Source organism: Propithecus coquereli, unplaced genomic scaffold, assembly GCF_000956105.1.
Source record: "Propithecus coquereli isolate 6110/MARCELLA unplaced genomic scaffold, Pcoq_1.0 Scaffold501, whole genome shotgun sequence".
NCBI classification, from domain to species: domain Eukaryota; kingdom Metazoa; phylum Chordata; class Mammalia; order Primates; family Indriidae; genus Propithecus; species Propithecus coquereli.
Window position 1 is genome coordinate 46,137 of NW_012150853.1, and position 10,972 is coordinate 57,108.

Below are 10,972 nucleotides of genomic sequence, written 5' to 3' on the forward strand. Positions count from 1 at the left end.
ATCACCTCCTGTCCACAGGAGAAGGCGCGATGCAAGAAGAGCAGTGGCCAGAGTGGGCTGGGGTCCTCAGTGGCCCACAAGGCAGGCCGGCTGAAGCCGAAAGTCAAGGGCAGGGGGCTGCCCGCGGGCCTTGGCCCCTTCCCGCGGGCAGAGGTGAGCCCAGGGGGGCGCATCCGCAAGGAGCTGTCACGAGCCAAGAGCGCCAAGGCATCCAGGGCAGCCCGGCGCGCACAGCCCGAGGGTGACAGCGGCAGGGAGATGCCCAGATTCCCCGCGCGGCCGGCGGTGGCCTCGCCCCACGAAGCAGGCAAGTTGTCCGCGTGAGCAGCCACTTGCAGGGGCCTGGTGGGTGCGGTGGGCCAGGGAAGACCTCCCACCAGGCAGGATGGGGGAGGAGGGGAGGGTCTCACGAGGGAGACCCCCCTCCCAAGGCAGCACAGGGGGCGCAGGGGGGCGGGGGCTGTCTGCGTGCCCCGCCCCCACACGGGACTTGGGGGAGGAAGGAGACCCCTGGTCGCATCCTGGAAAACGGGGTTAAAAATAGCCCTTCTGCCTGCTCCAGCCGCCATGCACACAGCATCAGGCCAGGCCGACTGAGGGCTCATCTGGCCCCGGCGAACACACGTCCAGAAACAGGAGCCCGGAGAAATAGACACTTCCTCCCCCACTCCGACCCTGCCCTCGCCCCTTCCCCGGGGGTCTCAGCTGCCTGGGAAGGACAAAGGGCGCTGCTTCAGGCTGGGGGAGGCATCTGGGCCAGAGACAGCAGAGGCTGCCAGGTGGGCGCCCTGTTGCCCAGGGAGAAAGGAAGGCGCCCACCCCACCCAGCCCAGGCACCCTCAGCTTGGAGGCTGGGCCCAGTTCCTGCGGCTGTCGCCCCGCAGAGCAGCCGGGGATGGCAGTGACCGGGCTCCACTCACAGCCCCACAGACCCCCTGTGGTGATCCCCCCCCCTAACCCCAGGACACACCGGGATGCTGCCCGCAGTCAGGGGGACCCCTCTGCCTCTCTCCCAGGCAGTGGCTATGACAGCGAGGACTGCGGGGGTCTCTTGGGGACAGAGGCGCCACCCAGGGAGCCCGGGCTGCATTCGGGGCCCGGCATGGCCGTGCTGGGGCCCTCGCCCTCCTCCGTGGTCAAGATGGAGGCCAACCAGAAGGCTAAGAAGAAGAAGGAGAGGCAGGGCCTGCTCGGTAACCAGGGGGCGTGGGCAGCGTGGCTCAGCCTGGCGGGCGGGACCTCCAGCAGCCGGACCCCTGTGACGACGCCCTCCCTCCCTCCCTCCCACAGGGGCCTGCCGCCTGTCCAGCCCCGAGGGCGAGGTGAAGATCAGGCGGCGGACGGTGAAGGAGAAGGCGGGCACCAAGCTGGAGCGGGCACCAGGGCGGAGGCCACCAGGAGCGCCAGGCAAGAAGAAGGCCAAGGGCGTCCTGCGGGCAGAGCCAGGGGCCACCCCGGGCAGGGACGCCCTCTTCAGCCCCTCCCGGGCCTTGGCCTGCCACGAGGAGGGCAGCAAGCTGGCCAGCGAGCGCCTCAAGAGGGCCACGCGCAAGAGCACCATGCTGCAGCCAGTGCTGCGGGTGAGGCCGGCGGGCTCCCCAGGGCCAGGGTCTCAGGCCCTGAGGGGTGGGCGCCCCGGGGAGAGGCCTTCCTGACCGCACCCCACGCTCCTTCCCCACACGGCGCTCCCTGAGTCCTACCTGGGCAGCCGCGGGCAGGGGCTACAGCCACCCTCACCGCAGCCCTTCTCTGCCCTCCCCGTGCACAGCGGAAGAACGGGGCCTTGTCCATCGCCCTGGCCGCCCGCAACGCCAAGGCCATCCTGGGCAAGGGCCGGAAGCTGGGCAAGGTGAAGAGCAAGAGGGTCCGCAAGCAGGTAGCATCCCTCGCCCCAGGGCCGCGGGCCCAGCCCTGCCCCAGCCCCTCCTGACCCCTCTGGCCCCCAGGGCAAGGGCCGGGCCGTGAGCCGCCTGCTGGAGAGCTTCACGGTGGAGGATGACTTCGACTTTGATGACAACAGCAGCTTCTCCGAGGAGGAGGAGGAGGAGGAGGAAGAGGAGGAGGAGGCCAGTGGCCCCCTGAGCCTGGAACAGAGCGTGGCCCTGGGTGAGCAGAGCCCCGAGGGCGCGAGCGCCGGGTTGGGGGTGGAGGATGGGCCGGGCCGGCCGCTGACGCCCGCTGCCCGCAGCGCGCTCCTGCACCATCCACAAGGAGGACCTGCAGGACGGGCTGCCCGTGCTCATCGCGAAGGAGGACAGCCTGCTGTACGCGGGCAGCGTCAGGACCCTGCAGGCCCCCGACATGTGAGCTGGGCGAGCGGGCGGGTGGGGGCGGGGCGGGGCATGGCAGGCTGAGACCCACAGGCCCCTCACCCCACCCTCGTGCCCCCAGCTACAGCATCGTCATCGAGGGTGAGAGGGGCAACCGGCAGAGGGTCTACTCGCTGGAGCAGCTGCTGCAGGAAGCGGTGAGGGTCCCAGCTGCCTGGGGGCAGGGCGGGAGGCAGGCTCTGGACACCACAGAACAGGCCCCACCTGCTCATGGGCACCACCCGCGGGTCCCTGCAGGTTCTCGATGTGCAGCCGCAGTCTAGCCGGTACCTCCCGCCTGGCACCCGGGTCTGTGCATACTGGAGCCAGAAGTCTCGCTGTCTGTACCCAGGCAATGTGGTCCGAGGTACGCTGCACCCAAGGCCAGGGTTCAGGCCCCTCTGAGACCCGCAGAGTGCCTGGGCGGCCCTGTCCCCACAGTCCAGCTTCCCAGGCCGGCCCCTCCCACCCCTCTCTGCCCAGGAGGCTGGAGCGGGCAAGACAGCGCACTCAGCTCCCCGTTTGCCACCAGAAAGCGAGGGGCACATGGGATGGGGAGAGTCGGGGCTCTGCCTGTGGGGCCAAGCAGAGAAGGATAGGCAGGGCAGGGCCCCAGACCCCCAGGGCTGGGGTCTCGGAATCCATCCCAGGGGCACCAGCTCCCCTGGGGTGAAACCTGGGCACGTGGGGTCCCAAGGCGGGGAGGCGAGGACCCCAGGTGAGTGGGCGGGAGGCGACATGACTTGGTGGGATGGGAGGCAGTAAGTGGCCGGAGGAAGCCGTGGGGTCCTGGGGCTGCTGGGCAGCCGTGGCAGAAGGTGCCCAGGGAGCAGGTCTGGGTGCGGCAGCCCCTCCTCCCTGGCCAGCCGTGTGCTCGGGTGCCGTCCGCAGGCAACTGTGGCGAGGAGGAGGAGGACCTGGACTCCGTGGTGGTGGAGTTCGACGACGGGGACACAGGCCACATCGCCGTCTCCAACGTCAGGCTCCTGCCCCCAGACTTCAAGATCCAGTGTGAGCAGCCCAGGACCGCCAGGGGGCCCCTCCTGCCTGGCCTCCCCCGGGTCCAGACAGGCTGCCAAAAGCGGGGCGAGGGCTGGTGATCCCCACGTGGCCGTGGCACTGAAGCCCCTCTGCCCACGTGTCCGCAGGCACAGAGCCCTCCCCGGCTCTGCTCGTGTCCAGCAGCTGCCGGAGGACCAAGAAGGCCTCCAGCGAGGCCCCCCCGCCCAGCGAAGCCACCGCCCCCAGCCTGTCCCCCAAAGTGCAGGACAGCTCCGAAACCTCAAAGACCCCCGGGAAGAAATCCATGAGCAAAGACAAAGCTGGTATTTGCAGGACTGCTGAGAACCCGGGTCAGGGGAGGCACCGCCTGGGGCGCGGGGGGCCCAGCGGCACACGGGGAGGGGCGCGTGGGGACAGCTTCGCGTGCCCCGCAGGAGCTGACTCTCCCTGGCCTCCCCACACAGGCAAAGCCGAACTCCTAACCTCAGGTGCCAAATCCCCCACGGGGGCCTCAGACCACTTCCTGGGTCGCCGGGGCAGCCCCCTGCTGAGCTGGTCTGCGGTGGCGCAGACCAAGCGGAAGGCGGTGGCCAAAGCCACGGCGGGCAAGGGGCCGGGGGTGTTGCAGAACCTCTTCCAGCTCAACGGCAGCGCCAAGAAGCTGCGGGCCCACGAGGCTCTGTTCCCCGTGCACAGCGTCGCCGCGCCCGTGTTCGGCAACAGCTTCCGCGCCGACTCCTTCAGCAGCCTGGCCAGCTCCTACGCGCCCTTCGTGGGCGGGGCCGGGCCAGGCCTGCCCGGGGGAGCCCACAAGCTGCTGCGGGCCAAGAAGGCCGAGCGGGCGGAGGCCGAGAAGGGCGCACGGCGACGGGCGGGCAGTGAGTTCCTGGTCAAGCTGGACCACGAGGGCGTGACGTCCCCCAAGAACAAGAACTGCAAGGCGCTGCTCATGGGGGACAAGGACTTCGGCCCCAAGCTGGGGCGGGCCCTGCCCAGCCCTAGCTACGCGCATCCGGCCCTGGCGGGCAAGGACAGGAAGGGGCGGGCGCCCATCCACCCGCTGCCCATGGGGCTGGCGCTGCGCAAGTTCGCGGGCCAGGCCGAGTACCCGCTGCCCTGCGACAGCGACTGCCACAGCTCCTACTCGGACGAGGACGAGGACGGGCCGGGGCTGGCGGCCGGCGTGCCCTCCCGCTTCCTCACCCGCCTGTCGGTGTCATCGTCCTCGTCCGGCTCGTCCACCTCGTCCTCCTCGGGCTCCGTGTCCACCTCCAGCCTCTGCTCCTCGGACAACGAGGACTCGTCCTACAGCTCGGACGACGAGGACCCTGCCCTGCTGCTGCAGACCTGCCTCTCCCACCCTGTGCCCGCCCTCCTGGCCCAGCCCGAGGCCCTGCGCGCCAAGGGGGGCCCCCACACGCACGCCCAGCGCTGCTTCCTGTCCAGGGCCACGGTGGCCACGGGCGCCGGCCCCAGCGGAGGCAAATCCAAGCTCAAGCGCAAGGAGGCCCTGAGCTTCTCCAAAGCCAAAGAGCTTTCGCGGAGGCAGCGGCTGCCCTCCGTGGAAAACCGGCCAAAGATCTCAGCCTTCCTGCCTGCCCGGCAGCTCTGGAAGTGGTCAGGGAACCCCACACAGGTAGGTGGGCTCGTCTCCCCGCAGGCAAGGGGGCCCCTTGTGGAGCTCCGGTTCTGGGGAAGGCAGCCCTGCCGTGGCCCCGCCACCTGTCCCTCTCTCCTTTCATTTCCTATTCCATTGCGAGTAAAAGATGTGGAAGACTCAGGGAGAACAAACACCCTCCCACCATCCAGTACGTCCTCCGTGAGCACACGGTGGCTTTGCACCAGGGCGTGTGCCCCTTTGGTGGCACGGTGTCGCGTGTGCATCTTTCCACGTGGCCAGCTGGGAGGGCTGCCGAGGACCAGTGTGAACAACTGTGGTGGGCACCCCATGCCCGGTCCCTGCTGCCAGACTCGGTGTTCCTTCAGGGTCAGTCTGGATGCCCTGACCCGGGTGCTGGGGATGCCCAGGCATGGCCGCCTCCTCCGGGATCCGTGGCTGTGGGGCCTCCCTCCAGCCGTGGATTGCTATTTCTTTCTTGCCATGGCGGATGCCCAGCACACACACTTACCCACGACGTAGGACACACGCCCGTGCCTACGCGCGCACAGATGCACAAACACACGCACTCGCGGGACACACCCTCTCCTGACACCGCCTGTCCTCACGGCCGCCGGGCCCCTCATCACCCGGCCCCGTGTCTCCCCTGCAGCGGCGAGGCATGAAGGGCAAGGCCAGGAAGCTGTTCTACAAGGCCATCGTCCGGGGCAAGGAGACGCTGCGAGTTGGGGACTGCGCGGTCTTCCTGTCGGCCGGGCGGCCCAACCTGCCCTACATCGGCCGCATCGAGAGCATGTGGGAGTCGTGGGGCAGCAACATGGTGGTGAAGGTCAAGTGGTTCTACCACCCCGAGGAGACCAAGCTGGGCAAGCGGCAGTGCGACGGCAAGGTGAGCGCGGCGCCGCGTGGGCAAGCGCGGTGGGCCAGCGGGCCGGGGCCACAGCCGGGGTGAGGGGAGCATCGTCTGGAAAAGCCTCCCTGGCTCCCTGCGGCGTGGGTGATGGTGTCACTCATGGGGGGCCGTGGCCGCGGCAGCACTTAGCCCCAGCGGGTCCAGCTCACTCCTGGGATTTGTGGCAGCCCCTCCTGCCCCATGGGCCCCCTGCTTCCGCCTCCAATGCCCGCACCGGGCAGACCGCTCCCAGCATGCCGTGCTTCCCCGAGGAGGAACCGCATTTTCAGACAGCTCGGAGGAGCCCGTCTTTAGGCGAACAAGTATTTCCCCCGTTCTGACGGGCCCGGGGGTCCCCAGCACCAGCTCCTGCAGTGACGGTGCCAGGGCGGGGGTCCTTTCCCCAGGCAGGGGGGCACACTGGCAGAGCCCAGCCGCCGACTCTGCGCCCCGCCCGCAGAACGCTCTGTACCAGTCGTGCCACGAGGACGAGAACGACGTGCAGACCATCTCCCACAAGTGCCAGGTCGTGGGGCGCGACCAGTACGAGCAGATGGCACGGAGCCGCAAGTGCCCGGACCGGCAGGACCTCTACTACCTGGCTGGCACCTACGACCCCACCACAGGGCGCCTGGTGACGGTTGACGGCGTGCCCATCCTGTGCTGAGCCCGCCTGGCAGCCGGCCCGCAGCGCTGAGAGGTCAGGCCGAGCGCCAGGGGCGTCTGAGCAGATGCGCGAGCCTGCCAGGCAGGGTCCGCGCTCCCCTGTGATTTCCCTGGAAAGAGAGAGCTCCCGGCCCGGTCCCGTCCCATCCGCTGCAGAGGGTCGTGCTGTGCCCCTGCTGGGACCGTGCCACCGGCCTGCCCGCCCCACCCGCGGGCGCTCTGTTTTCCGCATCGGCAGTTCACGAGAGATTAGAATCCAAGCCATACTTCCCTAGTACCTCCGACTGTCTCCCACCAGGGAAAGCAGAAATCAGGTGTGTTGTCTATTTATTTCTCTATGTAAATATTGTATTTCTGCGGGGAAATTTTATGGAAAAAAGTGGAAAAGGATTTTTTTCCCCATCCGAGTGACGAGGGTGTGTGTGTGCGTGTGTGTGTGGGCGTGCAGGGACTGTGTTGGGGGGTTTTCTTTGGAATGCACTGTTCTCCTCAGCCTAGCTGAGTTCCGACTGGGGCATCTGTGATGACAGAGGCAGCTCGGGGTAGGGGCAGAGGCCAAAGGCCACGGGAGGGTCAGGTGGGACCCTCGAGGGCATCCTCTAATCTCTTGGGGGGCTACTGCGTAAGATGAAAGTCACACTCGAGTTTGTTTCCTGTCAATGTGTCTCCTAGGAAAATAGTCTTGGGGGGGGTGAGGAGGGCCACAGCTGGAGAAGGGGGTCCAGGCTCCGGGCGCAAACGCAAACAGGACCAGCGCGCTCCGGCCCGAGAGTGGCGGTGGCCACGTGCATCTTACCTCTGTTTAAAATGAAACAAAGACGAACAAGTATTTCAAAGTATTGATAAGAAAAAGTGACGTTTTGATTTCATTTCCTGAATATTCCAATTTATATCTGATTTCCGTTTGCACGGCCAGTTAGTCCAAGGGGAAGGAGTCCGGCCTCCACCTGGAGCAGGGAGAGGGCTGGCCCCTCACCCACCTCTGCACCTCCCTCCTGCCCTGACGCCGGGGAAGTGGGTGGGGCTGTGAGCCCCTCCTCACCCTCCCTCCCCGCCATCCTTTCCTGGGAGCAGCAGGGTGCCTGGGAGTTCCACCTGATTCATCCTCACCTCCCCCCCAAACACCTTCCCGGTGCCCCAAAAACCCCTGGCTAACCTCGCTGGCCTGCTCAGGGCTTGGGACAGTGACAAGGCCAAGCCAGAGGTTCAGGACTGGGGGACAAAAAGATAAAAGACAGACTCTGCCCTCACCACCCACCCTGGCCTGGGCCCCAAGGAGGTTTCTGGGCCTTCTCTGCGGCCACCAGGTGGCCTGTTGGCAGTAGTGCCTGGGGGCAGAGCCAGGGTCCCTCCTGCCAGCCTGTGCCCACATCCCGGCCCCCCGTGCAGGGAGCTCCCTTCGGGGGCTCGGCCCCAGTAACGCAGGAGAACTCGGCACCCCTTCCGTCCTCCCTCAGCCAACAAGGACAGACAGGGCCGGCCGGACCGGACCTGCAGCCGCAGCCCTCGTTCTCAGAAAGGCGTCAGGGGCCACGTGCTCCAGTGTCTGTCCGACAAGGCTCTCCTGGCCCCACAGGGAGCTGCAGGAAAGCCCCCCAAGGCAGCCGCTGCTCTGGGATGAGCTCCGTGGGGGCCCCACACCCCAACCCCGGGCCCTCTCGGCCCCCACTTCTTTCTCAGGCCGCCCAGGAACCCACTCTCCTCCAGGGCCCATCTCTCCCTCCTGCTGCAGGCCCCCGGGGCCCCTCCTGGTGGCTCCACCGGAAGCCTGAGGCGGGGGAGGGCCGCTTTGTGACGGGACCCCCCAGCTTTCCCGCTCCCACCCCGAGTTTACCCTTTGTCTTGGCACGAGTGCAATATGTCGTTCCTGGTGGGTGTCGGGAAGATGGTCGGCCGAGGTCCCGCCCGAGGCTTGGGAACCACAAAGATGTCACAGGAAGAAAAGCGCGGCCAGGCCCCCAGGCCCGAGTCGGGACAGCCGAGATGCTGACGTGAGAATTAAGGCCATTTTACGCCCGCTACCGAGGCGTGGGCGCGAGGGGAAGGGCCCTCTCTCGGCAGCCTTGTTCCTTGCCCCCTCTGCCGGTTCCTCTGTCCTTCCGTCTCCCCTCCCTCCTTGCTGTGTGCGCGCGAGTGGCGCGGCCCTCCCTCTGTCCGTGGTTAAACGTGGCAAAAGCACGACTCTTGTAAATGTGTAAACTAAGAGGATGGTTGGATTTTTTTTTCAATGTAAACACTAAAAACAAAACAAACAAAAACAAAGGTTTTATGAACAGCAAACTCTATGTAAAGGCATTTTAGTATTAAATTTTTTATCGACAACTTGCTTAAGAATAAATATATGAACTACTGTACAGGTTTTCCATGGCCCAGAATCCTGACTGCGAGTGCTGGGTGCGTGTCCCACGGTCGCTCCCTGGCGAACCCCCGGCTCCAGGGGTCTCAGCCGAGATGTCCGGGTCCCACAACCGGAGCTTCCAGGCCAGGCCTCCACACCCACCCCCTGCATTAGCCCAAGAGGAGCCCTTCAGCGCATTGGGCCTGGGGCCAGGAGGGGACATAGAGCCACAGTGGGTTTGGGGTGGCCTTAGGCTTGAAGCCCCCCTAGGATGAGAAGGCCTTTCCTGGTGGATCTCACCTGAGAGCTGGGTTGGTCACCTGTCCAGCCTGAGCCAGTCCACGTGGCCGGGGTAGGGGCCTCTGGAGGGGAAGAGGGTGGGGTCAACCTCCACAAGCAGGGGGACAAGGGGCAGGGTGATCCCCAGAGCCCACTTGAGTGCTATGGCCACTAGGCATGAATGCTTCTGGACAGCAGCCACCACCCCCCGCCCTACCCCAAGGGAGGGCGTGACTGGATTCATTCAACAGACGTTTTCCCGCCCAACAGCCGGGCCGGGCATGATGGGTAAACAGTCCCGACTGCTCAGTGGAAGCATGCACGGCCCGGAGGCGGGCCCAAGGCCAGGGGTGTGTGTTGGGAATGGGGGTGCATTGCACCCCCAGCTAGAGAGGGCCCACCCATGAGGCTGCAGACCCAGAGGAAGCCTGCACTTGCCAAGGACGGGAGCTCCTTGTTCCCCACCCCCTGACTCTGGGGAAGCTGCGGAAGGGCACGCCCGCCCCACGGGGCCTGGTCTGCGCCTGGCTTGTCAGCTGCGCCCGAGGCCAGAACACCTTGCCCTTGGATCCTGCAGCCCCTGGTCCGCAGCCCCTGGTCCGCAGCCCCTCTCGTGCAGGTGAGCGTGGAGGGGGGTTTCCAGCCTGCCTGCCCACAGGCCGCATGCCAAGGGCTGCGCCAGGAGGCGAGGGTGGCCCGACGGAAGCCTTGGGCGCCCAGCGAGCGCTGAGTGAAGGAGCCTGCAGGACGGGGTTGCTGGCTGAGGGACCCTCTGTGGGGGAGGGAGGAAGGACTGGGGTGCAGCCAGAGACCCGCTGTGGGCTCAGGAGACCCTGACTGCAGTTTCTGGCGAGGACAGAGTCCAGGCCAGGCCAGGGCAGGAAGGAAGCCCCAGCCAGGACTGGCTTCTCCACAGAGCAGGGCGCACCAGGAGGGCCCCGGGGCTGGGTGGTGGAGGAACAGCCGGGGGGCAGGAGGTGGGGGCTCAGGCAGATCACCGGGACCCCGAGAGCAGGACTGTACCTGCTGCTGGACGGCGGGTGCTCCCGAGGGCTCTGAGCAGAGGGTCCGCGGCCAAACTGGGGACTCCCTCTGTCCCCCGGGGTCAGAGGAGACAGGCTGACACCAAGAGATAGCTCCAGGGCCTGGAGGCGGGGTGCACAGGCCGGGGCAGGGCCCAGGTGGGGCTGAGGGCTGGAAACTGGCACGAGAAGAGGGCCCTGGCTGAAGGGGGTGCCACTGGTGGGCCCAGGAATGTGGGCGGGGGGTGAGCCCAGGAGGCAGGTAGCCACCGGTGCCCAGCTGAGCAGGGGCAGCAACAGGCCCTGGTGAGCCCCCAGCAGGGTCGGGAGGCAAGACATGAGCCTGGTCGGGCCCCTGCTCCCAATATCCCCTCGCATCTGCCCACGTTATCTCAGGGTGGTCCCTGCCTTCCAGACCCTCCTGCCCCAGAACAGGGCCTGGGCCGTGGGGGTGGGGGTGGGGTGCCCGGGAAGGAGTCAGCGGGGGGCGGGCGCGGCAGCGGCGCCCTGAGGGTTAACCGTGCACGGCTACACTTTGATCAAGACAAACGCGCATTATGTGAGACGCTGAGCAAGATGAATGATGGCGGTGGGTGAGCAGGATCAATAAAAGTGATGTTTTATCAGGTAGAAATGACAACCCGGCGCATCGCAATTTGTTTTTAATACCACAAACCAATCGGGGACCAGGGCGCTTTAATTGTCCATGCCCGGCCTGGGCGAGGTTGCGGGGGGCTGGCAGGGCAGCATCTCCGGGTCGCAGCCACCACAGTCTCCAAGGAGTTGGGGAGGCCCTGGGTGCAGGCTGAGGAACCGGACAGAGGCGGCGCCCCACAGAATGACTTG

At 66.6% G+C, this 10,972-nt stretch overlaps 1 protein-coding gene across 1 annotated transcript in view; it reads left to right on the top strand.

Moving 5' to 3' along the window:
- The window catches only part of BAHCC1 (BAH domain and coiled-coil containing 1), a 52,836-nt gene extending 45,998 nt beyond the window's left edge, over positions 1–6,838 (top strand). The window contains exons 16-28 of the mRNA XM_012656368.1: positions 19–311; positions 1,021–1,193; positions 1,291–1,580; positions 1,769–1,876; positions 1,947–2,106; positions 2,189–2,303; positions 2,392–2,467; positions 2,568–2,676; positions 3,201–3,320; positions 3,458–3,634; positions 3,776–4,947; positions 5,582–5,818; positions 6,282–6,838. Of these exons, the coding sequence (XP_012511822.1) occupies positions 19–311; positions 1,021–1,193; positions 1,291–1,580; positions 1,769–1,876; positions 1,947–2,106; positions 2,189–2,303; positions 2,392–2,467; positions 2,568–2,676; positions 3,201–3,320; positions 3,458–3,634; positions 3,776–4,947; positions 5,582–5,818; positions 6,282–6,488 (3,237 nt within the window). The 3' untranslated portion in view covers positions 6,489–6,838. The remainder of the gene's footprint in view (positions 1–18; positions 312–1,020; positions 1,194–1,290; positions 1,581–1,768; positions 1,877–1,946; positions 2,107–2,188; positions 2,304–2,391; positions 2,468–2,567; positions 2,677–3,200; positions 3,321–3,457; positions 3,635–3,775; positions 4,948–5,581; positions 5,819–6,281) is intronic.
- Positions 6,839–10,972: the final 4,134 nt, after the last annotated feature.